Source organism: Sorex araneus, chromosome 6 (genome assembly GCF_027595985.1).
Source record: "Sorex araneus isolate mSorAra2 chromosome 6, mSorAra2.pri, whole genome shotgun sequence".
NCBI lineage: Eukaryota > Metazoa > Chordata > Mammalia > Eulipotyphla > Soricidae > Sorex > Sorex araneus.
The window spans coordinates 124,988,412-125,001,699 of record NC_073307.1 but is presented as its reverse complement, the minus strand read 5'-3'; the positions used below and the strand labels follow the sequence as shown (position 1 = coordinate 125,001,699).

General features: G+C 37.6%; 1 protein-coding gene and 1 long non-coding RNA gene across 5 annotated transcripts in view; one reads left to right on the top strand and one right to left on the bottom strand.

Annotated features, from left to right (window-relative positions):
• The window catches only part of ANO5 (anoctamin 5), an 82,631-nt gene that overhangs the window by 7,025 nt on the left and 62,318 nt on the right, over positions 1 to 13,288 (bottom strand). For all 4 annotated transcript variants that reach the window (XM_004607957.2, XM_055141795.1, XM_055141796.1 and 1 more), the window contains 5 exons: positions 11,085 to 11,307; positions 8,740 to 8,909; positions 7,883 to 7,980; positions 4,150 to 4,280; positions 1,239 to 1,444 (listed from right to left, as the gene is read on the bottom strand). In XM_004607957.2, the coding sequence (XP_004608014.2) occupies positions 1,239 to 1,444; positions 4,150 to 4,280; positions 7,883 to 7,980; positions 8,740 to 8,909; positions 11,085 to 11,307 (828 nt within the window). The remainder of the gene's footprint in view (positions 1 to 1,238; positions 1,445 to 4,149; positions 4,281 to 7,882; positions 7,981 to 8,739; positions 8,910 to 11,084; positions 11,308 to 13,288) is intronic.
• Positions 1 to 13,288, top strand: part of LOC129405583 (uncharacterized) — a 77,405-nt gene that overhangs the window by 27,307 nt on the left and 36,810 nt on the right. The gene's annotated exons all lie outside the window — the stretch shown is intronic.

Sequence of the window (13,288 nt, the reverse complement as noted above, 5' to 3'; positions counted from 1 at the left end):
TCTATTGACATGTGTTACATGCTCAGCCATATTTCCTATCAATTGTTTCGAGGTCATACTTGAGGTCATACTTAGTAGTTTAGCTGGCCATACTTATTCCCAGGTCTGTTCTTAGGGATCACTCCTGGCAGTTCTTGGAGGATAAAATGAGGTGAAACGGATTGAACCATATTTGATCTTATGCAAGGCAAGTGCCCTACCTGGTGTACTATCTCTCTGCCCCCTTAATATGTTTTTAAATGAAAAAAAAAGTGTTTTTTGCTTTAGATTTTTCTGTACCTGGGATTTTAGCTGGTTCCTACTGGTTTTCTTTGTTTTCTTCCTTTAATGGTTTTTGCCATGCCCGGTGATGCTCAGGGGTCACTCCTGGAAGTGCTAAAGGATCATTTGTGATACCAGGACTCAAACTATAGTTTACCACATATAAACAAGCACTGTCATCCTTGTATTATTTCTCAGGCCATGATTTTTATTTGAGTCAAACATGTAAATTAAAATTTTTTAACAATAAAATTTACTTAAAAGAGAGAATGAATACTGGGCCAGAAGACAGTAAAGCAGATACAATGTGTATTATGTTCCTAGCACACACTGACCCGGGGTTCTATCCTCAGCACCCCATATAGATAGTTGCTTGAGCCTCCCCGTGATCCCAGAGCACGAAGCCAAGAGAAAGCTCTTAGCACTTCTGTACATGTCTCTAACCTCCACAACCCTGCCCCACACCCCTTCAAAAAAAAAAGTGAGAAAGCTATCATTAGGTTTTCTTTATTTGCAATTTTATCAACTTTAATTTTTATACATTGTTATAAGCAAATGTGCATATTGAATTTCTGATTGAGGACAAGTACCTTTATTTTCAATTTTAGTAAATGATAAATGATGAAATGATGCAGGTAGCATGTTATTCCTTGGTAACATATAATTTTATACAACCAACGTGAGGTTTTATTATTAAAATTCTTTGTACTATTATTTATTTTCTCTCTAATTTGTCATATGCTATGAAACTAATGAAATATTCTAAAAAATAACTTAAAATTGTTCTGATCTTTCTAGGAGATTTTTATGTCATAAATTTCCTTATGTTTTTGTACTGCATACAAATTTAGCGGTGTTTTATCTTTATGAATGCTCATCATTATGAAAAGACAGTTAAATGTCGTTCATATTTGCCAAGCCCTGGAACAGGGAAGGGGAAGTATACAAATGCACCCCACCAAATTATGTCCACTTACATTAGTTGCAACAGAAAGGAAACCCATTGCTTGGAGAATGTCTTCCCAAACACCTATGCTATGAGCTTTAGCAGCTACAGGTCTTCTGTACTGAGTAGTAAGTTTCCAGGCATCAAGTCGTATCTCTATAATATTATTCAAGAGTGCAAGAAGAGGAGCCAAAGGAAAAGAAGCCACAAATAATGTAACAAATCCAAACTGGATAACTGTTAGGGAAAAAATTCACAAACTCATTATTTTGAAGGACAAAAGGGGTAAAGGAAACACAATTTGCCTAACTTCTGGCACTTTCTTCACTTTGGAGGAATCTACATCAACAATAACACTCCAGGTCTCTTTCTACCTGCTCATTCCCTTCTTTCTGCAAGAATCAGTTTCTTACTGGACTTGCTAGAAAAGGAATGAGATACTGTGCATGCATATTGGATCCTGCCCTGCTGTTTCTTTTGAATGCTGCTTGTCTGAAAGATACCTATTTTTTATTGCATTTTACTATAGGTCTATGCTGGTCTAGCCTCTACATTGTTATTTTTATACTGGTGAAGTAATGAGTTATCATGGTAATCAGCATACTTTGTGAAATCAAGGAAAATGCCTGACACATGTCATTGCTTCTGATAGTGTATAAAAGTAGCCTCAGCAACTAATCTTATGTTTCATCTTGTTTTGCTTTGTTTTGTTGCCATACCCAGAGGTGCTGGGAGCTACTGTAGGCATGATTCTCCTAACTAGGATTCCACATATAAAGTTTGTGCTCCCTCTCTTTGAGCCATTTCTCTGAACTACAAGTAAAAGTCTTTATTCATTTATTTATTTATTTTTGCTTTAAAATTTTGGTTCACACCCAGCGATGTGCAGGGGTTACTCCTGGTTCTGCACTAAGGAACTACCTCTGGCGGTGTGTAGGGGAACATATGGGCTGTGGGGGAATGAACTCAGATCGGCCACATGCAAGGCAAAAACCCTACCCACTGTACTATCACTCTAGCTCCTACAAGTAAAAGTCTTATAGATAAATAATTCCTTAGCATTTGAAGACGCTAACAGAGAAAAGGGCAGTGTACAGCTTGCTGTTTCAGAATCAATGAGAAAATAAATCATGAAAAGATCAAAAACAACACATAAAATGCATACTGGCAGAATACACATTTTCTGTATTGAGGTATTATGTCCAGGATCCTTTGTACTGTCTTAATACCTTTTAATATTTTGGGGTCACACATGGTACTGCTGGAGGACAACTCCCATCAGTGTTTGAGGACCAGGGATCAAGCCAGGGCTCCTGCATGCAAAACACGCAGTCCAGCTTTTTTGAGTTAGATCTCTGACTTTCTTGACATCTTTTTAAATGTTTCGCACTCTTTACTCACTAAGAAGTAACTGTTGGGATTTTTTTCTTTTGTTTACAACTCTGATTGGGGTGAAACACAGAAATAGCTAGTCTAGACTTTGCACATGAATGAAGAAAACTAATAAGAGATACCGAAATTGTATTTCATTGAAGGAACAAAGAATCTTCAAGTAGACCTTTATTTTTAGATGAATTTTGAGTGTATATTTCATTTTTAAAAAAACACTTTCACAAAAACATCAATCCAGTCATATACTCGGTTATTTTTTTTGGGGGGGGAACACTTGATAGTGCTCAGGGATTACTCCCGACTTTGTGTTTAGGAATCGCTCCTAACAGCCTCAGGGGTCCATACCAACTGCCAGATACAGAACTCAGATTGGCACCCTGCAAAGCAATCACCCTACCCTCATATACTGCTCCAGTCCTGTCAAATAATAAAACAACTAAACAAAATACCTTACTGTATGTCTTTTCTACTATACCAAGAAACAGAAAATTTAGAAGTAAAATGCAGAAAAAGCTTGAATTTTTTAAGTTCAAATTCCAGATGGCTAGCAAAAAATTTTGAGACTCATTGCAAGATGATTAGCTTACACAATACTTGATATCCTCAAAAAATGCAGCAAATAATTATTTCAGCAAACAATGTTTCAAAATTAAGAATAAGGCACATAAAATATCCCAAATAACCTCTTATTGTAATTTAAATAAATGGCATATTTTAATTTGTGATAATCTCTAAAATATTTGTGCACAAGCCCAATTAAAATTTACATATTATTATCGCTTCTCGGCCTTTTGGCTAAGATCAAGTGTAAAATTTACATATTAAAAATAATAGCATTAACATCCCTCAAAGTAGGGATAACTAATTTTACAACCATGTATATAAAAATGAACTTCTTTTAATTTGTCCGAAATTAACCTATTTGAATCAAGGCATCACATTTGTATTATAATGGAGAATAACAATTTCCTTCATCCCACCAAGATTCTGGAGGTCTTAAGAATCAATTTTAAGAACAGTCCTTATAGAAGAAGAAAAGAAGTTTACCTAATAGGAAATATTCTGAGTAAGTCATATAAGGGGCCTCATCTGTATCTTTTTTTTTTTGCTTTTTGGGTCACACCTGGCGATGCACAGGGGTTACTCCTGGCTCTACACTCAGGAATTACCCCTGGCCATGCTCAGGGGACCATATGGGATGCTGGGATTTGAACCCGGGTCGGCCGCGTGCAAGGCAAATGCCCTACCCGCTGTGCTATCTCTCCAGCCCCTCATCTGTATCTTTTAATTTAACATTAATGACTTACTGAACACTTACTATATCTAATTTGTAGGAAGCAAGGTTAAAAATATGGGGGGAAAAGCCTGAGTGATTGTATAGTGTGTAAAGCACTGTCTTTGCATGCGGCAGACTTGGGTTCTAGCCGAGGCATTCTGCATGGTTCCCTGAGCATAAATATTTTGGGCAAAGCTCCCACAAAATATATTTTTTAAAAAATTTCATTTTCCTTAATCTGAGAGTATGTTTCAAGACAGTGGTTGTATATTACCTGTTTCTAAGTACTCATTGAAAAGTTCAATAGATCCAAAATATTGAAGGTCATGGTCTTGTTCCCAGCGAGTGTACAGCTTTTCAGAGTTGGATTTAGCTTTTCGGCTTCTCCACCAATTCATTGTAATGCTGTTGAAAGTGACCCCAAAATACATAAAATAGAATTAATAAGAATTGAGTCAGCAGATTAGAATGATGAATCTCGAAACTGCCAGTAAAAGAAAGGTTAAGTAATGAGCTAACAGAACAAGTAGAGATAAGAGTGCATTTATGTTCAAGTCAAAGTTCAGTGTTATTTTCCTAAGACTTGCTAAGGGCAAAAAGTCTTTTATAGTGTTGATTAAGAAAATAATAATAAAAACTCTGATTCTCTCCATGAAAATATATCTACTCAGAGACAGTTCTGTTAAAGAGGATGTGAAAACAAGGTCACCATTGAACTATTTTACTCTTATGTTGTCATGATACTCAGGCCACTTAAATAAATAAAAAAATGTTCACAAGCCTCAGTTTGATTCCAGGCACTGTATAAGGTCCCTCAAGCACCATCAGGTGTGATACTAGAGCACAGAACCCGAAATAAGTCTCTAAGTACAGCTGGGTGTGAAAAGAAGGAAAGAAGGAAAGAAAGAAACAAAGGAAGAAAGAAAGAAAGAAAGAAAGAAAGAAAGAAAGAAAGAAAGAAAGAAAGAAAGAAAGAAAGAAAGAAAGAAAGAAAGGAAGGAAGGAAGAAAGAAAGAAAGGGGAAGGAAGGAAGAAAGAAAAGGGAAGGAAGGAAGAAAAGAAAGAAAGAAAGAGAGAGAGAGAAAGAAAGAAAGAAAGAAAGAAAGAAAGAAAGAAAGAAAGAAAGAAAGAAAGAAAGAAAGAAAGAAAGGGGAAGGAAGGAAGAAAGAAAAGGGAAGAAAGAAAGAAAGAAAGAAAGAAAGAAAGAAAGAAAGAAAGAAAGAAAGAAAGAAAGAAAGGGGAAGGAAGGAAGAAAAGGGAAGGAAGAAAGAAAGAAAGGAGGGAGGAAGAAAGAAAGAAAGAAAGAAAGAAAGGAAGAAAGGAAGAAAGAAAGGAAGAAAGAAGCGAGGGAGGGAGGGAGGAAGGACGAAAGAAAAGGAAGAAAGAAAGAAAGAAAGAAAGAAAGAAAGAAAGAAAGAAAGAAAGAAAGAAAGAAAGAAAGAAAGAAAGAAAGGGGAAGGAAGGAAGAAAGAAAAGGGAAGGAAGAAAGAAAGAAAGGAAGAAAGAAAGAAAGAAAGAAAGAAAGAAAGAAAGAAAGAAAGAAAGAAAGAAAGAAAGAAAGAAAGAAAGAAAGAAAGAAAGAAAGAAAGAAAGAAAGAAGCGAGGGAGGGAGGGAGGAAGGAAGGACGAAAGAAAGAAAAGAAAGAAAGAAAGAAAGAAAGAAAGAAAGAAAGAAAGAAAGAAAGAAAGAAAGAAGCGAGGGAGGGAGGGAGGAAGGAAGGAAGGAAGGAAGGGAAGGAAGGGAGAAAGTAAAGGAAGGAAGAAGAAAGGAAAGGAAGGAAGGAAGAAAGTAAAGGAAGGAAGAAGAAAGGAAGGAAGGACAGAGAAGGAAGGCAGGGATGAAGGAAGGAAGGAAGGAAAGGAGGAAGGATGGAAGGAAGGAAAGAAGGAAGAGAAGGGAGGGAGGTAGGAAGTAAGAAAGGCCAGCAGATTAGCAGATCTTAAAAGAAAATATAAAATCATGATAACAAAGCTATATATTTCAAGCACTACTAAAAGTTATTTGTGGTAGAAAAGCAGAAAGGGAGAAAAATTCTCTGAATCTTATTAATCCACTCAGATCTTGGGGCTAGCATTATTTTTAATAGAGAAATAGTATAAGCATTCTCCATAAAATGAAGAAAAAAATAAATATGTTCATGATTGCATTTACAACTCTACCTAAAATCTTATCAGAACGAAGATGAAAAGACAAAAGAATTGGAAACAAAGAAGAAAGTTGGTTATTTACAGTAATACTACTGAATTATTTGCATAGAAATCCGAAGTGAAATTAGATGAATAATTTAGTTTTATTGAAATATTTGATTACTAAACACCATAAAACAGAAGTAGAAAACATAATTTTAATAAGATCATGAAATGGAGACTAATACTAAATGTAGCTAGAAATTAATCTAACAAGATTTTTAAGACCTATATGCAGAGGTATATAGATTGACTAAGGGTACAAAAGTTAAGGTACATTTCTTGCATGCAGCTAAGCCTGACTCAAGCCCCAGTGTCACATGCACCCAACGCATCACTGGGTATAGCCCTGAGCATAGCCAGAGCATTCTCAGGCTCTTGCATTGAACCAGCATTTTGGATGACATAGAACTGCTACTGGAATATTGGGGTCTCCTGAAGACCACTTGGGTGCAGCCCCAGAAAAAAAACTACAAGCAGAAATTTAAATCTTTACAAAGTTATTTAAATCCATAATAGTTTCATAAATAATAAGACAACATTATAAATATCATTATATTGATTGAAACAATTGATTTATAACAAGTTTAATTGGAACAACAGGCTATTTCCTGTGAATTTTGACAAGATAAACCTAAAATTTTTAAAAGGAAGTTTTCTAAGTTTTAAGGATAACAAAAATATTTCTATAGACAAATCTGTTGGTAACACTTGCTTCAGAAAACAGCAAAACTTATTATAAATCCACATTAATTTAGATTGTTATATTGGTGCGGGAATCGAATGTCTCAGAAGAGCACAAAGATTTAATAAAAGCCCTGTTCTTGCTATATTACATAAGGGGTACTGTAGATAGATAATTAATAGTGGGAAGAGATATCATCATCATCGTCATCATCGTCATCATTATCATCATCATCATCATCATTCTGTTGATCGTCAAATTTCTCGAGTGGTCTCAGTAAGTCTCCATTCATCCTAGCCCTGAGATTTTAGCAGTCTCTCTTTACTCCTCCTTCCCAATGGTGCGCATTGGAGGCTCTTGCAGGGTCAGGGGAATGAAATGCATAATTTTTACTGGTTTTGGCATATGAATACACCACGGGGAGCTTGCCAGGCTTCCCATGCAGGCAGGAAACTCTCAGTAGCTTTCCACATTCTCCAAGAGGGAAAACTAGGCTATAACATATCGTGCGGCCACTTTGTGGCCGCATGCGCTTCCGGGAGCTCGGTTTTATAGTGTCTGGATGTTGGCCATTGATGGCACTACGTAGCACTGGGGGCAGTTTATGGAGTGACCGCCTAGCTACTGGAAAATGGGGGATGTGGGCGGAAGAGGGCCATTCCTGATTCGAGCAGGCTTGTAGATCCTGCACTCCTGGGTTCTTCTGCTGGTTCCTTCATGCGTGAGGCTCATCCAAACGTGTGGAGAGGGGTTTTGAGTATGGCTGTAGCTGGGTTCTGGGAAGAGATATGTCTCAACTGATATCATGTGTCCACATGTGCAAGACATTATATTTGACTGCCACATAATTTTTTTCCCACATATTAAGAATTTAAGGGCTCAGGGTGTGGTTCATTCATAGCCTACATGACTTTCATAGAAGGCTACATGCTTGAACCCTGGCACTGCCCCACATCAATCAGAATAGAGTCCCTGGTATGACCAGCTGTAATCCTACCTGCCACAAGTATATTCTCTGTGTACTACAAACAAGTGTTCCACTTCCAATTCCACACAAAAAGTGCTATGAGCACATCAAAGAATTTAAGAGAAAAAGATAATAATGTTAAAATATATAGAAGTCAGTCATACATACGGATAAACAGCCGCTTTAATGTTTCCAACGAGCTGTTTCCCAGTCATTATGATAAGCAACTGAGTTGTTAATTCTATTTGACAGCCTTCAGGATCACACTATCCAGGAAATAAGAAGAAAAAATAACTGAGTGATGGAAGATGCAGAAAACACAAAAGAGATATTTAGTTTAATAGTATCAAAGATGATTCCCCAGTGACAGACCAGTAACATAAATTCTACCTGGATTGCATTAAGCAGATCTCATTCTTAGAAAATTCTCAATCTTTATGACTGAGTTAGAATCAAAAGTTGCCATTTTCTCTGTTTGGTTTGAAATTGATTGATTTGATTTGAAATCACTGACCTGGTCTAATTCTATAACCCTTGATTGGTATTCTTCCACACCAGAGAGACACACAGAATACAAATGCTTTTCTTCTTCTTCTTTTTTTTTTTTTTTGGTCACACATGGCAGTGCTCAGGGTTTACTCCTGGCTCTATGCTCAGGCAGGGCTCAAGGAACCATAATAGTTGCTGGGAATAGATTCCAGGTCAACTGCAGGCAAGACAAGCTCCCTACCTACTATATCATCTTTCTGGCTCCATATTTATGCATTCTTTACAGAAAATCTCTAGAAATGTATCTCATTTTACAGATCACAAAATATGCACAATTAAACTTTTATTCCACAATGATATGAAATGTGTATTAGATGACAGAACCCTAAGGCCTATACTCTTCAAGGATAGAGTCCAGATATTAGCTTTGTCTTGCAATTTGAAACAAATCAAAGTTAATGCTAGGTACCCAAAAAGGTATTTGTGTAGTGGCTACCACTGAAACCATAAATCTCATCTCTTGAGGGGTTTCTTACCTCTTCATTTCTCCATGTATTAAACAAATATACATATTTTCCAGGATATCCCACAAACTTTCCTTTAAAAAAAGTTATATAGAAGCAGGACGAGTAAAAATTTACAAAATGAAACAGGAACATTTTCAAGGTAAGACTGCGTTCATACTCCTGGTAAGTTCGAGGAATTTCTGGTAAATAAAAAATACCAAGGTTTAATGCTATGCCATCTTAATTTTTCTTAAATTTTGTAGATCTTGAAAAAAAGTGGTATCTAGTCATATTATCTTGAATATCTCTGGTCATATTCAAACTAAGATTGAATTATAAAATATTTGTTCTAGGCTTTCTTCTAAAAAATGATAATGCAGTTTAGGTAACAAGGTTACCATGATATTAATCTTCATAGTTCCTCTGTACAAAGTTACTGCACGGTCATTCAGTAATGACAACCACTGTCCCTGTATTGCTGATACGAGAGACTCTGTGTTCCCCTAGTGAACAGATCAACTGAGAAAGCATTCAGAGTGGTGAAATACTAGGTTAAAGTCACACAGATTATGAAATTCAGGCCCACAAAACATTAAAGATTTCTATGCTCTTCTGAATATTTAGTGTGAGCTTCTATGAACGTTGATGGTCTTTCTGTGAACTAATACAAGTTTAAAATGTAATCCACAACCTAAAACTGCATACTTTTGATAGGATATAATTTTAAGAATGTTTATATATTTTATATTTATATATAAATATATATGTTTTTATTTAATAAGAATATATATATTTTGTTTTTGTTTTAAGGCCACATCTTGCAGTGCTCCGGGCTCACTCCTGCCTGGCTCAGCACTCAGGGATCATTCCTGGCAGATCCCCAGGGAATATATTTTGTGCTGGGTAAATGCCCTACCTGCTGTATTACCACTCTGGCCCCTACCCAGCTTCTCTGGAAGAACCATTTGATAAAGAGCTCAAACTAGGGGCCTGGTATATGCAATGTGTGCTCCACTGCTTGAGCTAATCCTCTGGTCCCTGGTTTGAAGTTTTGTCAGTTACAAAGGAGCAGTGCTGAGCCGTATTCTCTCATCTGACCTACTCTGTTATAGTTGGCATTGGGATTATAGTGATTAGGATTTTTCTGTAGTACTATTTCACTTCTATAGGTTTTCAGATATATGTTTTGTTAAGTTTTACTTTGCAGGAAGAGGGCAGAAGGGGAGGCCCCCAATAGTGTTTGAGGGCCCTAGAATCACTCCTGGCAATCCTTGGCCTTGTGGTGTCACCCCAGAAGTGCTCAAGGAATTTACTAGACACTCAATTTACTCTAGCTATTTGAATTCTCTTTCACTATCAAGACTTGTTGTTGTTTTTTTAACCTTGCACCTTTGTCTGGAGTGATAGCACAGCGGGCAGCGGGTAGGGCATTTGCCTTACATGAGGCGACCCGGGTTTGATTCTTTCGTCCCTCTCGGAGAGCCTGGCAAGCTACGGAGTGTATCCTGCCCGTACTGCAGAGCCTGGCAAGCTACCCGTGGCGTATTCGATATGCCAAAAACAGTAACAACAAGTCTCACCATGGAGACGTTACTGGTGCCCACTTGAGCAAATCGATGAACAAGGAAATGACAGTGCTACAGTGCATGTTCCCAGGCCATAAAGGGTAGCTGGTAGTGGTTTTGACAAAGCCGTGTTCCTCTTTTACTTTACCAGAAGCCCCTTTTAATTAACTTCCCTCCCCAAGTGAGACCTGGAGAGAGTGATGCATTCCTTTTGAAGGATGAGGAGGAGGTGGCCCTTGCTGGACTGGTGTGTTCTAGGTACGAAGGCAACTCCAGAGGACAGTGTCTGCTTAGCACGAGTTGATTAGGTATGAGGAAAAGATGATTTTGGGGACAGTTTTCATAACACTTGATGAATTTAAAGCTTTTTAAGGAGAATGGCAATAAATATCTAAATCTTATGAAGGCTTTTGTGGGAACATAGAATTTCCTAGGTATTTCTGAGCTTGAGCTGTGAAACAACTTAACATCCATCAAACTAGTAGTGTGGGCAATTGAAAACTCAACCTGAGAGTAATTTACAAATTGTCGTTTCCCTGTGTCATCAGCCAGGTCGAAGAAATTTAAGATTTACCAAATACCTTTCTATTTAAAGCTTACTTAATATGTAAAAATTCAAAATAAAAACTAAATTCAGGCCTTTTACTTGTGAGTAGAGAGAAGAAAGGGCATAGTTGAGACGTGACTTGACTGGCATTGGGGCATCAGCAGATATTTCTGTTTATTTGTTTTTCCTCCCCTTGATTCTTTTGTAATGCCAGCAATGAGCTGGGCTCCTCTTTGGGGTGTGCTAATGAATGATCAGCTTACCCATTTTTGTTATCCAGACAGATAATTTATCATAAAAGAAATTCAAGATCAAGATGACAATAAAGTTCAAGCATGATCCAGTAATTGATGTAGCTATCTGCGGAGTAATGATTGTCTTCACTTGATTTAAGGATGATTCACTTTCGATCAAGGAAGCAAATGTAGCAAACACTGAGAGACGGTATATAATCACAGCTACCATACACACAATGATAAGGCTCATCTGGGGAAAGGGAAACAAATCATTGGTCACTTTGGTTTCTGCACCTCCATCACTCTCTATGATGCATGTCTCTATGAAACAAACTATTCTTTATAAAAAAAAAAAAACGAACCAAACTATCTCTCTCACCAGAGATGTAAGGAAATGAATGCTGATAGAGTCACAGGGTTAGAGACAACTTATGGAAGCAGCTGGATATATCTAAACTAGAAGTGTCCACTGCCCATTCTCTCAACCAGAACTTTCCAGACTTATTAGGCCGACCACCCCTTGTCCCCTTATCAGAGTCAAGGAAATCTACCTGAAGAGAACAAACAGAAAGGGTACCAAATAGCTTCTGAGGCTTCCATCATCCCTCTGGATCATTCTGTCACCACCACCTACAGCCCCCCTTTTTTCAGATAAAAAGTATCAGCCTGTGGCCCCTTGGAGCATGTCACCACTTAGTATACTGGTGGGAGTGGGGGTTTCTATTCTGAAAGTTGAGGAACTGAATTCAAGTGAATGAGTTAGAAATCACCGTATCATTGTCATCCTGTTGTTCATTGATCTACTCGAGCAGGTGTCAGTAATATCTCCATTGATCCCAGCCCTGAGATTTTAGCAGCCTCTCCTTACTCATCTTTCTCAGTGATTGGAGGCTTCTTACAGGGTCAGGGGAATGAGACCTGTTATTGTTACTGTTTTTGGCATATCGAATACTCCACAGGGAGCTTGCCAGGCTTTGTTTTTTTGTTTGTTTGTTTGTTTGTTTTTGGTTCTCACCAAAAAGCAAAAGAAAAAAATAATGTTGCTCAGGCCAGAGCCACAGTATAATGAGTAAGGCGCTTACCTTGCACAAAACCAATCCAGGTTTAATGCCCAGCATGCATATGGTCGCCGCATGCCCAGCAGGAACGACCCTAAGCACAGAGCCAATTATCAGCTCTGAGCACTATTGGGTATGGTCCCAAAGCAAAACAAAACAAAAATTGTGAACTAGTCAATGGTAAATAGGAGCCCTAATCCCGGAATAGATGGTGAAACTTCTACCAGCTCAGATCATTTACCTTTCAACCCATAAAAAAGAAAACTCCTTATTTTCGTTTGTTTTTTTGGCTTTTGAGTCACTTCTATCTATGCTCAGGACTTACTCTCCTGGCTCCATGCTCAGGGATCACTTCTGGCAGGCTCAGGACCATATTGGGTGCCAGGGATCGAATCTGGGTCAGCCACATGCAAGGCAAGTGCCCTACAGGTTGTACTATTGCCCTAGTCCCAGAAACCAAGCCCTTAGGCTCCACCAACAAAGTCGACACTAATTCTGATACAAATATTGTGACAAAATATATTTAGAAACATGAAAACAGATATGGCATCATCCTGTGGCCATTGTTTTGCCTGATATTTGCCTATGGGTTGTGATGACAGGTGATCCAGAAAAAATGGAGTTTTCCTACAACACTTTAAAAATCAAACATCAAACAAGCCAGTGAGCAGGATATACATGAACAGTGTGCAATTACATTTATTCCAAACATAATGTACAGCCAAGGCCAATAACAGCTGCTTTATTCCTTGAATAGTTAAGAACTTGGGCCCCACCGTGGACTGTTATGAATCAAAGTCTCAGCAGGAATACAGTGTAGCTTGGAAATGTGTTTTGTACTGGCGTTTGACATTGGGTTTTGTTATTCATTTTATTTTATTTTAGTTTTTTTGCTTGTCTTTGTTTACTTGTTCTGTTTTTTTCCTTTTTAAGATTTATTATTCTGCAAGGAATATTTACTAACCCATGGATATTTACTAACCAAGTAGGCTTGACATGCTGGGATTATATCTCCTATCGAGTTAGAAATTAATGAGAGAATTCTTTCTGTGAGTACAGTCCAGAATATTTATCTTCAGGACTGTCCCAAATTGATTCCCGCTTTCCTCCACTCTCTATTTTATCATCTAAGAAAATCTCAAAGGGAAAAACAAACCTTTAACAAGAAATGTT